At 33.1% G+C, this 19,836-nt stretch overlaps 1 protein-coding gene across 1 annotated transcript; it reads right to left on the bottom strand.

Moving 5' to 3' along the window:
* Window positions 1-514: 514 nt before the first annotated feature.
* LOC145122546 (protein FAR1-RELATED SEQUENCE 1-like) lies at window positions 515-4,046 on the bottom strand. The gene is made up of 10 exons (XM_079058135.1): window positions 3,707-4,046; window positions 3,289-3,307; window positions 3,007-3,202; window positions 2,445-2,861; window positions 2,294-2,358; window positions 1,829-2,018; window positions 1,523-1,726; window positions 1,382-1,408; window positions 926-1,030; window positions 515-520 (listed from the first exon to the last, which is right to left on the bottom strand). The coding sequence occupies exons 1-10, from the start codon at window positions 4,044-4,046 to the stop codon at window positions 515-517; spliced, it is 1,569 nt and encodes a 522-aa protein (XP_078914261.1).
* Between the last annotated feature and the right edge of the window lie 15,790 nt (window positions 4,047-19,836).

Below are 19,836 nucleotides of genomic sequence, written 5' to 3'. Positions count from 1 at the left end.
AGTATCACACCCCAACGACTTGAAATGACATGGAGAACAGTTAAAAACAAAGTTGATTGTGGGGTCTTTGCAATGAGACATATGGAGACCTATATGGGACAACCACTCTCAAAGTGGAAACCAGGTCTTCATAAAGAAAGTACAGTTCAACAAACTACTTTAGAGAAGCTCAGGCAAAGCTATGCACACCGAATGCTAACTTCTGAAATTAACATGTTGAAGGCTAAGGTGTTGGATCTTGCTGAAAAATATCAAAAAGTTGAATTCAAAGTGCGTATTAATCATGCATATAAGGCTATGCAAACAATTCAAAAAAGGTTAAAAGAATATTGATGATTGCTGTGATGAAGTGTGATTCTACAGAATAGTTTGTGTTGAAGATGAATGAATTTGAAGTACAAGTTTTAGATGGTTTGTTAAATGTTATTGAACATCGTTTAAATAGTTTGTGAAATGCTTATGAACAGGTTTTATAATCTTGTGATGAATGATTATGTAATAGAAACAAGTTTGCTTATTTCTGTCATTTTTTGATATTCAAATATTTTCAAAGATTATTTCCGCTTATTTATAAATGAATACGAATATGATATATTCATTTATGATTAAATTAGTAGTAATATGTCAGTATAACAAATTTCATATATGAATATAACAAATTTCAGATATGAATATAACTTATTTATTAGTAGAAACAAGTTAGCTTATTTATGTCATTTTTTATATTCAAATATTTTCAAATTTTATTTCTGTTTATTCATAAATGAATACGAATATGATATATTAATTTATGATTATATTCAAAGTAATATGTTAGTATAACAAAGTTCAGATATTAACATAAAAAAGTTCACATATGAATATAACTTATTTATTAGTATAACAAATTTCACATATTTATATTCATTTATATTAGTTTACATACAACTTCAACATCTATCTTGATTTTCAATCTCGCAGATGTATAATCACTCTCGCTCTCAAATTCCTTCAACATCATCTGTTGTTTCTCATCAAACAAAGCCAATTTCTTTTTGTCATCTTACATATTTGTATTCATTTATGAATATAACTTATTTATTACTATATGAGTATAACAAAATTTATGTATGAATATACATATTTGTATTCATTTATGGTATATACATTTCTCAATTTTATTTTAGTTTAATCATAATTGAACACAAACATGTTATATTCATTTACCTTTAATATGTAAATAATAACATCTTCAATGATAAATGAATCCACATATTATTGATATGGTATTATTCATTTATGAATAATTTACCATATCAATATAACTTATTTTATAGTAATTTAAAAAACAAATATCAACATATCAATTTACCGTATCAATATAAATGTGTATTATTCATACATGAATATTATTGTTTATTGTTTTTATCTGCATATATTCATAAATGAATAAAACCAAAAAAAAAAATAATAAATAAAAAACTAAAAAATCCTTAACTGTCTTTTGCTGATTTAGCAGCTCCAACTCTTTCTGGACAAGTACGTAAATTGTGTGAACTCGTTTTCCACATCCTGAACACATTCTTTGTTCTTTTTTAGAATTTTCATATGCTACTTCACCTGCACTTGGAATTCTTTTCTTGATTCCAGAACCTTTATTGCTTTGAACTTCAGGAACGTGAATATTAATCTCTTCTGGAATAGGAATAGTAACACCCAAAAGCTTGCATACAACTTCACCATCTGTCTTGCTTTTCAATCCAACAGATATTTAATCACTCTCAAATTCCTTCAACATCATTTGTTGTTTCTCAGCAAACAAAATAAATTTCTTTTTGTCGTCTCTTACAATATCCAAACATGATTCAAAACTATAATATGAATCATTCACTAGCTTTACATTCTCACAATCACTTGAATCGGATTGAAGAGAACTAAAACGATAATTTCTTGATATCACATCCTTTCTCCATCTTTTTAAAATGTACCTTTCAGAAATTTCTTTAACACCACATCTCATCATTATTGTAAAAGCATGTCTGCATAAAACACCCATACGCTTAAAATGTTCACAACTGCAATTTATTTCTTTCTCTTCAGCTTTTATTTCAACCAGATACAAAAACAAAATTTACACATTTACATTCATATAAGAATACTCATATCAACACTCATATATTCATATATGAAAATATGAATATTCATATATGAATATGAGAATATTCATATATGAATATGAGAATATTCATATATGAATATTCTCATATTCATATATGAATATTATTACATATTTCATAAAAAACTAGTAAATTACCTTAAATTCATTTTTAAATTCGCTTTTACTGTTGTTGTGCTGCACAATGTAAACTTCCCAACCATCTTCAATACCAACATATGAGTATGTACAGAAAACATGCTTTATATATTTCTTTTTGCACCTCAAAAAATAATGTACTTGTATAAACCTTTAATGCTTGCAGTTCTATTTCTCGAGGTGTTTGCATTTTATATGATGCTTTCTTTGATGCCTTGTCAAGCTCTCGTTGAGTATTCATTTGCGTTTGAATGGCAGTGTCGTAATTCATCATGAAATTCAAAAGTAAGTTCCCACTTTCTGAGTATGTATTAAAGAATGAATTCATACTCTCTGACCTCGACGTAGTCTTCATCAAACCACACATTGGAATATCACTAAAATATCCAGGTATCCATGACTCACGTATTGTAAACATATCTTTAAACCATCTTGTGTCTTCAAGATTGAATTCCTTCATAAGCAAACCCCACTTCACCTCAAAAACATCAGGTTTCATATTAATGTCCCAAAGAAGCTTCGAAAACCTTTTTCTAAAGTCTGTGTTCGTAAATAAATCATCTGATATCTGTATTAAAACAAAAATATTCATAAATGAATAAATAATAATAAGTAAAATAACAATCAATATTCATTATATTAAAATAATACCTTTTTTTCAACTTTTTCATTATATGCCACATACATAATCGATGCTTTGAATTAGGAAAAACATTCTCAACAGCTTGTTTTATTGCAGCATCTTGCTCGGTTAAAACAAGTGTTGGTTCTTTCCCATGAGTTTTAAGAAATGATTTAAGCAACCAAGAGTAAGACTCAATGCTTTCATTGCTTAGCAACCCCGATCCAACAGTAACCGATTTTTTATGATGGTCAATAGTAGTAAGTGGAACAAAAACCATTCGATACCTAACACACAAAAAAAATGTTCATTAAAGTCAATTTTGATGTATTCATAAGTGAATATAAAAATATTCATCTATGAATACAGCTACAATATTTCAACAATAAAAACTGAACATTAAACATAAAGTTAAAAATATTCATATATGAATAAGATATAAAAAAAGTAGATATAATAACTTACTTGTTTGTTCGGAAAGTCGCGTCAAACGATATAACATCACCAAATTAAGCATAATATGCCTTCTCCATTTCATCAGCCCAAAACATACAATCCAAAACATCGTCTTGACAATTAAACTCAAATGAGTAATTTGGATAGTGAGCTCGACGGTCATTCATTGTGTTTACTATCATTTGGACATCTTTATAACCAATAACCCTGTTGATATCTATCCTTAAAATTTTATAGTCAAGTACTTTGAGCTTTACAAACTCATACCCACCTCTCAGACTTGCCCTCAACTTATGAGCCATAGTTGGACCTATTTTTGATGTGGAAGCACGCACAATAAACTCTTTTTCTGAATATGACATTTGCCTCGCTTTTTTTTAAATCGCTTCTCTTCTCAAGTGGATGGTTGTGAAGTTCATCAAACTGAAAAACTTTATAATCTGGAGTTGCATACACAGATTCAAATATAATCTTTGCTTGACAACCAATAGCTATTGACTTTGAATTTCGTTTCCTCCTAACACCACTTGTACCCAATGTGTCACAAGATTTCTTTTTCTGTTTGCCATCACGATTACATATAACATGTTTCTTCTTTATAATCTTGTTATCAAACCTTGACTGCGTGCTCAGTCTCACATCAAAACCACCAATTTCATCATACTCAGAATACATTTTGATAGCCAACTTTAACGATTTGAAGATTAAACCCTTAAATGGAATAAGTTGAATGGGTACATCTGGCTTATAGACATGTTCTCCAATTATATCATCACAATATTACGCATCATGAACTGAACTCGAAGATTCACCACCTAAAAAATTATAAATCTAAATCAATATAATAATGCATGAATAAAACAATAATATATGAATAAAACAAATCATATATGAATATATAAAACTCATATGAATAAAACAAAACACATTCATATATGAATAAAACATTCATATATGAATACATAAAATTCATGAGCATTCAAAATATATAAAATAAACATAACTTATTCATGTATGAATAAAACGAAAAATATAAAAAATTCGAAATTACAATTATCACACGTTTCTTCATATATGAATAAGACAACAATTTATTAAATGATAATCAACAAAATTAAAAACAACAAAATAAATCAATAACTGATACCTTCAAAAAATGAGTTCTCAACATCTTCTTCTCCACTCTCACTCATAGAAGAATACAAATCACCATCAATAATACTAGAATTCAACATGATAAACTAAATGATCTGTATAAATAAACAAAAACAATCTTAATACCGAATATATCTCACAAAAAAAGTCGTAAAGATGAAAACCTGGTTAATTTCGAATATATCTCACCTCAACGTATAAAATATCTGAAAGAAACTAAAATCAGATCGATCAGATGATGTAATTAAGCAATCTCTCTCAGTTCAGAGCATAAAAACTACAACGATATATCCGATTAAAAATTAAATCAGCTCCGATTCGAAATAAATATCTCAAACTACATAACAAAAATCCGATGAAATAACTCCAATACATATTCGAAACTTGATAATCTTGATAATGAACTCTGATTAAACAACTCCAAAACGAAAATAATACACGTAATTCCAAACAAATTATATAAATCAATAATCTTGATAATGAACTCTGATCTATCCGAATCAAATGATATACATACCTGATCAAATCGGAAACTGATGTCACACCCCAAAATCGGAACGGCGGAAACGTTCGGGGGTGGAGGACGTCATGTGTAGTATCACAAGACATGCATCATAGTAATCAAAGTAATAAACAACTATTTCATTAGAAAGAAAGTGTTTACAAAGTATGTGGTTCACATAACATAGACTACAAAGCAAATAAAAAAATAAGACATGAAGCTATACTGCTCCATCTTCTGAATCACAGTGCGCGTACCTGTCTACTGGTCTCTTGAGAATAAAAGTTATTTTGAAAGCGTACATCATCATCAAAGCTGGTGAGTTCATAAGTTCTGTTTAGAAAAGTTCGCCTGTTCCTCCAGAAAATCCTATATTTCCTGCTTTGATGAAATATAAGTAAAAATGACTCTACAATCCTTTCTATGAGTACTAAATGGATACAAGTTATATAAACCCAGAGTAAACAAACAATCGGTTGTGTGTATCTTCCCTAAGCCCAAAACCAAAAAAGGAACAGGAAATGAGGCGGAAGACATACATCCCATTGTTTGTTAGATCATCGTTATATACAACCCTCGCGTATTTACTTGGTACTCACGGAGCTAACTGTAATAGTTCCTTTATATTTGATGAAAAAATTATTTAAGAAAACCCTTATTTCTTTTAGTAAAAATGGTAACCACAGTGGTTCCTTCTATAATCACTTAGTTTGTACTAGCTATATATAATCTAATATCGAACAGATAGTTAATTGTGTGAATCTGCCCTAAGCCCACAACCAAACAAGGAACAGAAAATGAGGCAGAAAGCACAGATCCAACTACCTATCGGGTATTAATTATATATAACCCTGATGTATAAACTAAGGTATTATAGAATTAACCACCAAAAGTTCTTATTTTAAAATTATGTTTTGTACTAGAAAACGGTGCATTGAATTAGTGTCCTATGACCTGGCCGATACCTGGTACCCCTTATGCTTACTTGGTGTATACGGAACATATATATATAGCTAAGATCGGATAGATAGTAGGCTGGGTGAATCTGCTCTAAGCCCACAACCAAACAAGGAACAGGAAATGAAGCGGAAAGCACACATCCTACTACCTGTCGGACCCGATTAATATATATCACTGAATGCATACACTAAGAAATCATAAAGTTAGCATTATAGCCCCCCTTTCTACTGAATGTACTAGACTCGACTGTTCTATTTGTCGTTTGTAAAATGTAAGTTTTCCCTAGTTTATAACTATCTTGACTCGAAAATAGTTTGCATTAACTTTCAAGTGGAACTGTCACAAAATGAAAGTAATGGGAAATTATAAGTACACAGTTGTCTTTTGAATTGACATCCTGCAGTATTGATTACCTTAAAACATGTTTGTTTTATTAAGGTCATAATGTGATGAATAGTCCCCATACTATACGCTCTCCCTGCATGAGATTCTGGGAACCAAACGCGACTTCAGCAAACCTGTTGCTAAGCCGTGAAGTAAGCTCACATTAAATCCGGTAGTGTTCTTATGCTAGAGCATCTTAGTATGTTCGTTCTGTTATAGTACTTAGTATGTTCGTTCTGTTATAGTACTTAGTATGTTCTCTTTGTTATAGTATATAGTATGTCTCTCTGAAGTATTGTATCTACCTCCCTGTTTCTCTTTATAGTATGATCTCTATGTTATGGTTCATTGTTTCTACCTCCCTGTTTCTCTTTATAGAATGTTCTAGCATCTAGTATGAACCGAACCTCTAAACTATACCTCTTATAATTTACTAATATCTTACTTGAACTGTTATTGAAAAGACTCATTTTTCTACTAAGTTATGATTGTACTTTAAAAATGGAGTTTTGTTAAACTATAAAGTAACATAACTTTAAAAGAGTTTTTGAAATGTTTTGATCACATATAAAAGACATAAGTGTTAGAATCACATGTGATTCATCTAAGGGATGTTTATGGCCACCAATTGGTGTTTACGGCCAAGGGTTTACGGCCATGGAGTTTACGGCCGTAAACTCATGGTAAAATGTGCACCAAAAGGGTGACTGAATGATAGGTTAGCTTGTGGGACTATTGCTCAACAAGAGGATAAGCAAAACTAACCTTTTTAGAAGCCTTTAAGGTGTTTACGTCCAAGATGGATGAGTTTACGGCCAAGCAAGGAGTTTGCGGCCGTAAACTCATGACCATTATGCACAAGATGATGTTTTAAAGTCCTATCTATCATCCATTAGGGGTTCAAGGTCTAATGCTTGGATATGAGAAGGGTTTGTGGCCAACTTGTGACCAAAACATGGGTTTACGGCCAAGGGAGATTCCATGGCTGTAAACTCTTGATGTTCATGCTAAGGTGGTTGTTTCAAGACTATGATCTAGTGTTTAACTTGTCTAACTAGATGATAGATGGAATACTCACACTTTTGAGGGCCTTTGAGGAGTTTTCGGCCACCAAGAACAAGTGTGTGTTCTTGGTGAAAGTTGATGATCTTGAAGATCTAACCAAAAGAGATGATTTTATGGATGAAATCATAGGGGTGTACTAGATTAAGAAGAATAACAACTCAAAGATGGAAGAACACTTACGTTTTTGAATATCTATGATGAAAGGCTTGATGATACTTGAGAGAGAATGGAACTTTCTTGAGTTGAAAGTGTAAGATTAAAGAAAAGTGAAGGGAATGAGACTTAAGGGGGGAGTTTACGGCCGTAAACTCATGTGTTATGGCCGTGAGCTCCTTTTGGTGGTGTTTAGGGCTTGAATGTTGTACAGTTACTCTAGCAGGTACTTCCTATTACTCATTCCTTGGATGTACTAGGCTTAAAACTCATTAGAATGACCCTTAACAAGGCTAGAAGGCAATGAACTTAAGTCTGACTTTTGGTTGATTGTACTGACTTTACAAGGCAAAAAATTTCGGGTTGTCACATCATCCCCACGTTAGATGGAATTTCGTCCCGAAATTAGCTTTCTTAGTAGTACAATTGGGGTTGCGCTCCTCTGATTGGCAGAATACCCACTCGTAGACCTGGCAACTTTACCCTACTATTCATGATAGGATTCATACTCGGTCCATCTACCATTACCTCGCTTATACAAGTCGTATATGATTAAGATTAGTTAGACATTAGGATGTGCGACTCTGCCCCAGGTCAACAACCAAACAAGGAACAGGAGATAGGGCGGAGGCGCACATACTAAATCTGCGTAATCATAATCATGTACTACCCTCGCGTATACACTAAATAGTGATAGGTGGGATGTATTCGTCCTTAGCCTCTGTGCTTGAACTTGGTCTGCTGGACGAGTGGTATTTCGTGAAGGTCTGTGGAACATACGACGACAAGGCTTCGGAGGGCAAAGTACTCTTCGCACGAGTACTTAGGGGTTTAGAATACGAAGGACAAAACTGAGGTCTGGGTCGGACTGTCGTTACGAATGACGAAGGTTTCGTGAATTTGACGGTCGAGGCGATAGAAACATATGAACTTAGTATGGTAAGGACCACGCTAACTCATAATAGCAACGAACTCTTTACTGAACAAAGTTTGGCCGATTTGAAAGAAACGTTTGTTATACGATGATGTACTTCCCTAGTGTGCTCGAAAATGTACTCTTTGTAAATGTTCTACTGCTTTCTGTTTTCTCCTTCATGTCACACTTCTACGTATCGTATCGCGATGAGCGAGTACATACAATGCAAGTGTTTTGATAACTAGTGTCGATACTTTTTACTACGATCCTCCTTGGTACCACTATGATCGCCTGTCATATACAAGTTATGAATAATTAAGATGAATAAGACGGTCGACTGAGTAACTCTGCCTCAAATCCACAACCAAAGAAGGAACAAGAATTAAGGCGGAATCACTCACTCTAAGTCTGCAAAATCTTAGCTATGCACAACCCTGATGTACATACTAAGTCATCATAGCTTCTCTGAACGGATCTTTTAGTTCTATTGAATACTGTGACTTATTTCAATAAGTGAGTTATTATAATTACTTTTAATTGTTTTCCCCAAGTTTTAATCTTATATAAATATAAATTAATTTTTAAAGTAATTCTTTAACTCGAAAACGTACCGCTGCTTGCTGACGACTCTGAGGTTGATTCTCTTGAGGTGATCATCAGAATTCGTCCATCCGCTCCTGAGTTCCTTGTTATCGGGCAGTCCCTCAGGTAGTGTCCAGTCTCACCACAGCCATAGCAGGCTTGTTTTTCTGCAGTTCCGGGGACTTAGGAGATCGGTTGAGTCGGTGCCCTGCAGAAACGGACTGTGTGTCCCTTTCTGTGGCAGTTCAGACACTGCATTTCCCGGCATACTCCGGTGTGGTGATAATTGCACTTTCCACACTTCGGGAGGGTTCCAGCATATCGACTGGCAGGTGCTGGAGTAGCAGGCGTTGTGTCGGCGCACATAGTACTCATTTGTTGCTCCTGCGGGGGTTCTTGTGTTGTTCGCTTCTTATTCCTCTTGCTCCCTGACTTCCGTTTATAGTCCTCTCCCTTTGATAGCTCGGGAACGAGGACTTCTACACCATGGCGAACTCCATGGTCGATGAGTCACTGTGCCAGGCGTTTGACACTATCGAATGTGGCTGGGTTAGAAGATAGCACATCTCCTTGGATCAGGGCAGTTAGACCCCAGATGTATCTTTCTATCTTCTTGCTCTCCGGGGTAACCATTCCGGGGCATAGTGTTGCTAGGTCGCTGAACCTGTCAGTGTAGGCCACTATGTCTGAGCCGACCATCGTGAGCTCCCATAGTTCTTGTTCTAGGTTTTGAACTTCGCCCAACGGGCAGTATTCTTCCAGCATTAACTCTTTTAGGTTTTCCCAACCTATTGAGTTAGCCACTGATAGGTTCAGTGACTTAACATGGCTGTTCCACCATGTTAGGGATCTGTCGGAGAAGGTGCAGGCAGCAAACTTCACTTTGCTCCTTTCTGGGCACGAACAGATTTCGAAGACCGAATCTGTTTTCTCGAACCATTGCATCAGAGCGATGACTCCACCATTTCCATTAAAGGAATTGGGTTTGCAGTTCATAAAGTCCTTGTACGAACACTCCCTTGGGTGTTCATGACAATCTCCGGGGTTGGCTAAGTGGGTACCGCTACCAGATCTGAAGGTACCACCTTCGCCGAAGTGAGCTAGAGTAGTTGCCACTGCGGAGGATATCGCTGCTTGGAGAGCAGCATGATCGAATTGTGGCGTTGGAGTTGGAGTTATCGGAGTAGTGAGTCTATTTGATCTGCGAGGAGGCATCTTTGCTAAAAGACAAAAATATGAGATGGAATAAGTCTATAGCAGTGGTTTATAAGCCGAAAGCTGAAAGACAAGGTTATCCTAGTTCTGAGGGTATCGGGTCCTGACTTCCACAGGGTTCTGGAAACAATTCTTAAAAGATTCTATACCTAATAAACTTTATGAATTTGGAATGGCTATCCTCGAATGAATATCTATTACCTGAATAACTGTTACCAGCTCCATGTAAGAAAATAATCCTAACACATAATGTGAGCAGTGTTTCCACTAACTCATTACGTTCTACAATATTATTATTTATTAGTGTGACGCATAAGATGTTTTGGTTACTTCGGTTGATCCTTCTTTGGAAACTTCTCATGAACTTGCTCTTGTTCCTCCTTGACTCTTCTGTTGACTGCTATGAGGAAGTGGTTACATCCATCTGGGTTTGTCGTGCGAGAATGGAAGTGTCTAAAGAATCTATGAGATTTAAGTGAAACATTATGGGGTGATCCTTACAGAGTCCTTCTATAATTGCACAATGTATACAAGTTGTATATAATTTAAGGTTATATAGACCTTCGAATAAGTGATCCTACTCCAAAACCACAACCAAACAAGGAACAGGTAGTGAAGCGTAGATCACAAATTCTAAGTCTATAAAATCTCAATTATATAGAACCTTGGGAGTATACATTGCAAGATTATAGACCTATCCGTAAGGGTCTTTTAAGTTATCACATAAGTTATTTATCTAGTGCCTAAAATACTCCTATAGTATTTTAATGTAGTGAACTTGGTATGTTTTAAACTTGTAATCGTGTTATAGCATCATAAAAAACTCCCATAGTATCTTATCTTTATGTTCTGATCTAGAATTCTCTTGAATAGAGTTAGGTAAGTTTTAAGACTGTTGCAACACCACATCACTCCCAAATACATGTCGGTCACATCTCGAATGAATATAGTTGATCAGGCTATATTGATCCTAGCTATGATTACATAACTGTCTAGGTTTGACCGTAGTGTTCCACCTTTAAATACTTCTCTTCTGTTCTTATTGTGATACTTGTTCTAGTGTGTATATATGTATAAGCACGTATGTATACTTTTATAAGGTATCATTATATATTTAAAATATATTATTATCCAGAGCCCTTCGGCCCCATTGTATTCATAGTTGTATATCTTTTATCGGTTGATATACTTAGTTCACTATAAACAATGCTCTGATACCAATCTGTCACATCCCAAAACCGGAACAGCGGAAACGTTCAGGGGTGGAGGACGTCATGTGTAGTATCACAAGACATGCATCATAGTAATCAAAGTAATAAAAAACCATTTCATTAGAAAGAAAGTGTTTACAAAGTATGTGGTTCACATAACATAGACTATAAAGCAAATAACAAAATAAGACATGAAGCCATACTGCTCCATCTTCTGAATCCCAGTGCGCGTACCTGTCTACTGGTCTCCTGAGAATACAAGTTATTTTGAAAGTGTATATCAGCATTTAAGCTGGTGATTTCATAAGATTTTAGTGATGTAATGTAAGTTGTAAGAAAGTTATAGTAAGTTGTAAGTTCTGTTTAGAAAAGTTCGCCTGTTCCTGCAGAAAATCCTATATTTCCTGCTTTGATGAAAGATAAGTAAAAATGACTCTACAATCCTTTCTATGAGTACTAAATGGATATAAGTTATATAAAACCCAGAGTAAACAAACAATCGCTTGTGTGTATCTGCCCTAAGCCCACAACCAAACAAGGAACAGGAAATGAGGCGGAAGGCACACATCCCATTGTTTGTTAGATCATCGTTGTATATAACCCTGGTGTATTCACTTGATACTCACGGAGTTAACTGTAATAGTTCCTTTATATTTGATGAAAAGATTCTTTAAGAAAACCCTTATTTCTTTTAGTAAAAATGGTAACCACAGTGGTTCCTTCTATAATCACTTAGTTTATACTGGCTATATATAATCTAATATCGAACAGATAGTTAATTGTGTGAATCTGCCCTAAGCCCACAACCAAACAAGGAACATGAAATGAGTCCGAAAGCACACATCCAACTACCTATCGGGTATTAATTATATATAACACTGATGTATAAACTAAGGTATTATAGAATTAACCACCTAAGGTCCTTTAAGTTATTCTGGTTTAATAAAATGGATTAAACCCTTTACTGGGAAAGTTTCTAGTTTTGTATACCAAAAGTTCTTATTTGAAAAGTATGTTTTGTACTAGAAAACGGTGCATCGATTTAGTGTCCTATGACTTGGCCCACACCTGGTACCCTGTGACAACCGTCAAAATTCGAGTTAGTTCTAGATTTGATAAACTTAGTTGCACATATAGGCACAACACATATTAGACTTAGTAATTAGAAGCTAAGATATAACCTACTAGAAACTTGGAAACAGATAGAAACAATGGATGGTGTACTTAGATTTCACATTGATATGTGAATTCTATTACTACTTAACTGTAGTGACTATCCATATTTGGGTCACTCTTTGACTCAAACACCTTTTCATGAATCATATACACACATTATGCACTTGACCTAGCAGTAGAAATTAGGTTGGAGCCTCATAGAAACTTAAGTCAGAGTTGAAAACTATGACTAGTATACTTGATTCCTCAATTTCGTTTGAATCTCGAAACCACTACATAGAATGCCAATAAACCGATAAAATAAGTTACAAATATTATTTATAACTATAAAAGAGTTATAATACCATAAAATAAATTGAAGTCTAAAAGATTCTATTGATTTTGATATCTAAAGATTTATTAATTCTCAAAACCCTAAAAACCCTAAAACCTAAATTTTATAAAATTTGACATCAAGAATTCTATAAAAATAGTTATGAAACTCATAATATTATCCTAAAACAATTAAGTTCAGGGAAATATAATCAAGGAAAATAAAATTTAACTCATTAACATTTACCCTTAATTTATAAATCAAAAATCAAGGTTTTATGAATAAAAACTTGATTTTAGTGCACATTTTATATAAAAATTGAGATATTTTATAAAAGAACTTAAATTTTATAAACGAAAATGAATGAGAAAAGGGTATTATACTAAAAAATTCGGATCCCTCTCTCCCCATATCTCTCTCTCACACTCTCATTCTCCAACACACACATCTCTCTTCTTTCTCTCTCTAGAAAACTCTCTCTACCTTCTCTCTACTTTTTCTCTCCAAACACCACTCCATTCTCTCTTCCTCCCTCTAAAGAACCAAGAAATATTCCAGAAAACAAACCCAAGAACACTCCTCAAACTCGAAATCTTCATCATCTTGTGGTATTCTTGAAGGTAAAATCGATTTCTACTTCACTTTTCCTTCAAGTTTTGCTCTTTTCTTACACTTTCTCCTTCTTCATCTTCTTCAAACTTGTTTTCTTTTTGTTAAAATGGTTTTTAGAACATGGTGGATGTGTTTTAACACCATGCATGTATGATAAACAAGGTTGCATGTTCATGATCTTAGTGCAAAAATCGATTTTAAGGATTAAAACATCAAACTCAAGTTAAGAGTTTTTGAGAAACAAAATTTTCTTCATAAATGCATGTATACATTTTGATAAGTTTTAATCTTTTGATATCTGGAAACATGACCAAAATATGAGGTTATCATGATATATTTAAAATACTTCAAAAGGTTTACTCAAGGAAATGATGAAAACCCACTTTTCTAACCAATCATCATGCATGCAATCTGCCAGATTTCTTTACCTGACTTTAAACTGTCACATCTCACTCATTTCTTAGCCAAAATTCTTGATTTGTTTTCTGAAATATAATATTTTGAGTTAGCGTTCAAACCCATCTGACCTCACTGAAAAATTCCAAAATTTCGATTTTTACCAATTTTTACAAAACTGTTGCTCAAACAGCACCTTCCTTATGAACATTTGTTTTGTGTTGCATGTTCAAAGGACTTATTCATCACTAAAAATCATTCAAAAATTATTTTGAACTCTTAATATCATGTATTAATAGGTACAAAAAGATCTTGATTCAAAAGTCTTTGTAACATGTTGCAAAAATTGTCAAAGTAACATCACTAATCTTTACATAAATCACAAGAACCAAGTTTTCTCTATAATTTATTGAGCCTTTAGGCATGGTGTTCAACATCAAAAATAAGAACATAAATTGTCATTCTTATCAAATTGTATGAAGATGCATTTTGGAAATTTTCAGCTTAATATATATTATCTTTATTTTTATATGAAAATAATAAGAAAATAAAGTGTTAAATCATATAAAATACTTAAGCTGCTAAATAAATTATGGAAAAATTCTTGGATGATCCTTTACGTTAATAAACATCTCCCATTAAGTTTCATCCATTTTTGTTACTGTTTAATATGATTTTGAATTTTCTTTTTGTTTAGCTCTAATAAATCATAAAACCACATTAGGGAATATAAAAATGGTATCTAATAATTTTCGCAGCTTATACTCTCTGTGGAACACTTAGAAAAATATTTTCAGAATTTTTCATAGTGTATTCCTATTTTTCTCCGATTTTTGTATTTATAATGGACTAAAAACAGGAAAAATAGTTTTACTCATCCAAACATTATGAAAATTTACCAGAACACCTTTTAGTACATTAGGATGCTACATAAAAATTTTGATGATTTTTCTTTTCTGTATACTATTTTTCTTCTATTTTCCCAAGATTAAATACACTTAAACCCAATTTTTATTAGAATACATACACAAAAATCATAAAATTGGGATAAACAGTTTAGAAATTCATTTTTATATTTTTCCTAGCTTAATAATGACTAATAACAGCGTTACAAAAAGTTTGGACAATTTTGGAAACTATTTTCTATTTATTTCAATTTTTATTAGAATAAATGCTCAAAAATCATAAAATTGGGTTAAATTGTCTGGAAATCTATTTTTATATTTTTCCCAGGTTAAGTACGTGTAATGACATTACTATAAAAAGTTTGGGGCATTTTCTTAACCGATTTCTATTTTCCATGAATTTTTATACATTTAGAGAATTAAATATATGAAAAATGGTTATGCATATCCATAATCCATGAAAATTTATCTAGAAGTCTTTTAACATATTTAGAACCAAAATCTGAAGTTTGGTAATTTTTATTAATTGTTTAGTATTTTTCATGATTTTATGGTTATTCAAGAAACTAAAATGGTGAAAAATAGTTAGACAAATCAAAAATTCAAGAAAATTTATCTTGAGGTCTTTGACTTCAATTAAAACTGAAATGCAAAGTTTGGGAACTTTTAGAACTAAATTGATTTAGTTTTGAATATTTAATCATTGGAACACCTCTAAAATGTTAAATATTAACATTTCAATAATGGAAATTTTCCACTTAAATTGTTATATAACAATTGATTCTTTGAAACTTAATTTCCACAGAAAAATGTTTGTAACTTATCAATATTAAATTTTGACACATTATTGGCATAATTCTATTGTAGTAGTAAATACACTAGTGTTAGATTTCGATTAGAGACTCACTAGCGAATACCATTATTGTAGGAATCGGTAGTGGTACACGTGGAACGTAGTTCAAGGCACCATTTGCATCATCTAAATGTATTGTGAGTATTCACGCACTCCCTTATTTTCAATTTTTATGTTTTGGGGTGGAAAAGCATGTCCCGAAAAACTATTATTTGAATGTTGTATTTAAATTGATTTGTATCAAACATGATTGCTATTTTATTGCTATGTCTCTCTATGTATGTCTATGCAACACGGAACATGAGAACTTATCGTACTAAGGCCCTTCCCTTATCTCTAACCATTAACTCTTTGAGCCAATGGTCATTGTGGATAGCGCTATTAGGAATTGACAACTCCTCACTCGCCCTATTGCTGGAGTGCATGATACCATATTCATCTATGGAACGATAAACATAGATCTTGATAGTGCTTCAGTCATAGGTTTGGTTGAGACTCATTGTTTGCTCATACACATACAAACTCGTTTCTCGTTATAGCAATAAACTTGTTATTAATTATAGCAATGAACTTTGTTTCTCATTACAACAACGAACTTTTATTACTGAAAACTTATATACATGTTTCAGCAATGAAATTGTTTGCTCCTTGTAGCAACAAAATTGATTGCTCATTTTAGCAATGAAACTTGTTTACTCGTTTGAGTAACGAACTTTATCTTCCATGAGAATATGAATGTTGCATCTTATTCGGGCAACATACTTTATCTCTCATGATGACAAAGAACTTTGTTTTTACAAACTTATTTACTCCTTTTAACATTATACTTTTATTATTGGAAACTTTTATCAAAACTTTGATTTCAATTCATGAACCAATATTATTTTGTTAAACTTGTGAGTACTCACCAACTATTTTTATAGTTGACGCTCGTTTTACATGCTTTTTCAGGAATCATCGAGTAAGTGGCACTTAGGGACACTTCACTTTTAGGAGCATTCGCATGTGTTGTATTTCAATTTACATTGTAATTTCTTTTAAAAGTTGTTCAAACCCATTGTAAAATTGTAATGATTTTTAATACTATGGTTGGTGTTGTCTTTTAACTTTTGCTATGAAACCCTTTATACTGCCATGCCTCGTGTTTCCGCTTTAGCGGGGTGTGACATACCCCTTATGATTACTTGGTGTATACAGAACATATATATAGCTAAGATCGGATAGATAGTAGGCTGGGTGAATCTGCTCTAAGCCCACAACCAAACAAGGAACATGAAATGAAGCGGAAAGCACACATCCTACTACATGCCAGACCCGATTAATATATATCCCTGAATGCATACACTAAGAAATCATAAAGTTAGTATTATAGGCCCCCTTTCTACTGAATGTACTAGACTTGACTGTTCTGTTTGTCGTTTGTAAAATGTAAGTTTTCCCTAGTTTATAACTATCTTGACTCGAAAATAGTTTGCATTAACTTTCAAGTGGAACTGTCACAAAATGAAAGTAATGGGAAATTATAAGTACACAGTTGTCTTTTGAATTGACATCCTGCAGTATTGATTACCTTAAAACATGTTTGTTTTATTAAGGTCATAATGTGATGAATAGTCCCCATACTATACGCTCTCCCTACAAAAGATTCTGGGAACCAAACGCGACTTCAGCAAACCTGTTGCTGAGCCGTGAAGTAGGCTCACATTAAAGTTATATGATCATGTATACCCAATTTTACTATCAACTTTTGTTTAGAACAATGAGTTAGTGATTCATTGGTATAACTAGATTATGTAGTGTTCTTATGCTGTAGCATCTTAGTATGTTCGTTCTGTTATAGTATCTTAGTATGTTCTCTTTGTTATAATATATAGTATGTCTCTCTGAAGTATTGTATCTACCTCCCTGTTTCTCTTTATAGTATGATCTCTATGTTATCATGCATTGTTTCTACCTCCCTGTTTCTCTTTATGGAATGTTCTAGCATCTAGTATGAACTGAACCTCTAAACTATACCCCTTATAGTTTACTAGTATTTTACTTGAACTGTTATTGAAAAGTCTCATTTTTCTACTAAGTTATGATTGTACTTTAAAAACGGAGTTTTGTTAAACTATAAAGTAACATAACTTTAAAAGAGTTTTTCAAATGTTTTGATCACTTATAAAAGACATAAGCGATCTTTTGAAAGATGTTTATAACAAACAATTACACAATTATCATTTTGTTCAACTTGTATTCCCTCCTTAAAAGCATTTAAAACTGTTAAAAGATTCATTATAGGGGTATGAACTCACCTTATGTGGGTGATTCAAACGAATATGCGCGTAAGGATGAGAAGTTCCACGAATGAAGTCCCGAAACACAACGAGTCCTATATGACATATAATGACATATATTGGCATGAATATAGTGTTTAGAAGCAACCACATGCAAGGAAACACGTCTACGGACTAGGAAACACTTGGACCAAGTGTTAGAATCACATGTGATTTATCTAAGGGATGTTTATGGCCACCAATTGGTGTTTACGGCCATGGGTTTACGGCCATGGAGTTTACGGCTGTAAACTCATGGTAAAATGTGCACCAAAAGGGTGACTGAATGATAGGGAAGCTTGTGGGACTATTGCTCAACAAGAGGATAAGCAAAACTAACCTTTTTAGAAGTCTTTAAGGTGTTTACGGCCAAGATGGACGAGTTTACGGCCAAGCAAGGAGTTTACGGCCGTAAACTCACGACCATTATGCACAAGATGGTGTTTTAAAGTCCTATCTATCATCCATTAGGGGTTCAAGGTCTAATGCTTGGATATGAGAAGAGTTTGCGGCCAACTTGTGACCAAAACATGGGTTTACGGCCAAGGGAGATTCCATGGCCGTAAACTCTTGATGTTCATTCTAAGGTGGTTGTTTCAAGACTATGATCTAGTGTTTAACTTGTCTAACTAGATGATAGATGGAATACTCACACTTTTGATGGCCTTTGAGGAGTGTTCGACCACCAAGAACAAGTGTGTGTTCTTGGTGAAAGTTGATGATCTTGAAGATCTAACCAGAAGAGATGATTTTATGGATGAAATCATAGGGGTGTACTAGATTAAGAAGAATAACAACTCAAAGATGGAAGAACACTTATGTTTTTGAAGATCTAGGATGAAAGGCTTGATGATACTTGAGAGAGAATGGAAGTTTCTAAAGTTGAAAGTGTAAGAATGAAAGAAAAGTGAAGGGAATGAGACTTAAGGGGGAAGTTTACGGCCAGCCTTGAGTTTACGGCCGTAAACTCATGTGTTATGGCCGTGAGCTCCTTTTGGTGGTGTTTAAGGCTTGAATGTTGTACAGTTACTCTAGCAGGTACTTCCTATTACTCATTCCTTGGATGTACTAGGCTTAAAACTCAATAGAATGACCCTTAACAAGGCTAAAAGGCAATGAACTTAAGTCTGACTTTTTGTTGATTGTACTGACTTTACAAGGCAAAAATTTTCGGGTTGTCACAACTGAATATGAAGAAGAAAACTGAAACACAGATGCGAAACTTCACGATTAATCGATAAAATACGTATAATTGCTAACGAGTTTTATAAAGAAAAGAATCTTCATAATGAATTCCTCATATCCGATTCAAACGAGCTAAAGATATCATCAAATTGAAAACTGATAACAACAATGAACATATAAGTTCTATGTAAAAAAGTTGCTAATTTACAAAGATACCCTTAATGAAAAAGGGACACACGCTTTTTTTTAAGGTGAACATGTTAGATAAATGATTGGCTGAGAATGATTCCCCCATTTTCAACCTTTTATTTTTTCTCAATTGAACTTACCACTCTCTCTCTCTCTCTCTATATATATATATATATATATATATATATATATATATATATATATATATATATATATATATGGTTCTCTATTGAACCTCACTTTATATATATATATATATATATATATATATATATATATATATATATATATATATATATATATATATATATATATATATATATATATATATATATATATATATAAGTTTATAACCCATGGGAAACACTGTTATAA

This window comes from Lactuca virosa, chromosome 6 (assembly GCF_052849685.1).
Source record: "Lactuca virosa cultivar CGN04683 chromosome 6, Lactuca_virosa_CGN04683_v6, whole genome shotgun sequence".
In the NCBI taxonomy this organism is placed as follows: Eukaryota; Viridiplantae; Streptophyta; class Magnoliopsida; order Asterales; family Asteraceae; genus Lactuca; species Lactuca virosa.
This window is presented reverse-complemented; position numbering and strand designations above follow the sequence as displayed.

Coding starts and splice junctions, on each gene's coding strand:
- LOC145122546 (XM_079058135.1), bottom strand. CDS start 4,046: ATGTATTCTGAGTATGATGAAATTGGTGGTTTTGATGTGAGACTGAGC. Junction 2,862..3,006: donor TAAAACAAGCTGTTGAGAAT/GTTTTTCCTAAT, acceptor GTTTTAATACAG/ATATCAGATGATTTATTTAC. Junction 1,409..1,522: donor AACGAGTTCACACAATTTAC/GTACTTGTCCAG, acceptor GAATATATGCAG/ATAAAAACAATAAACAATAA.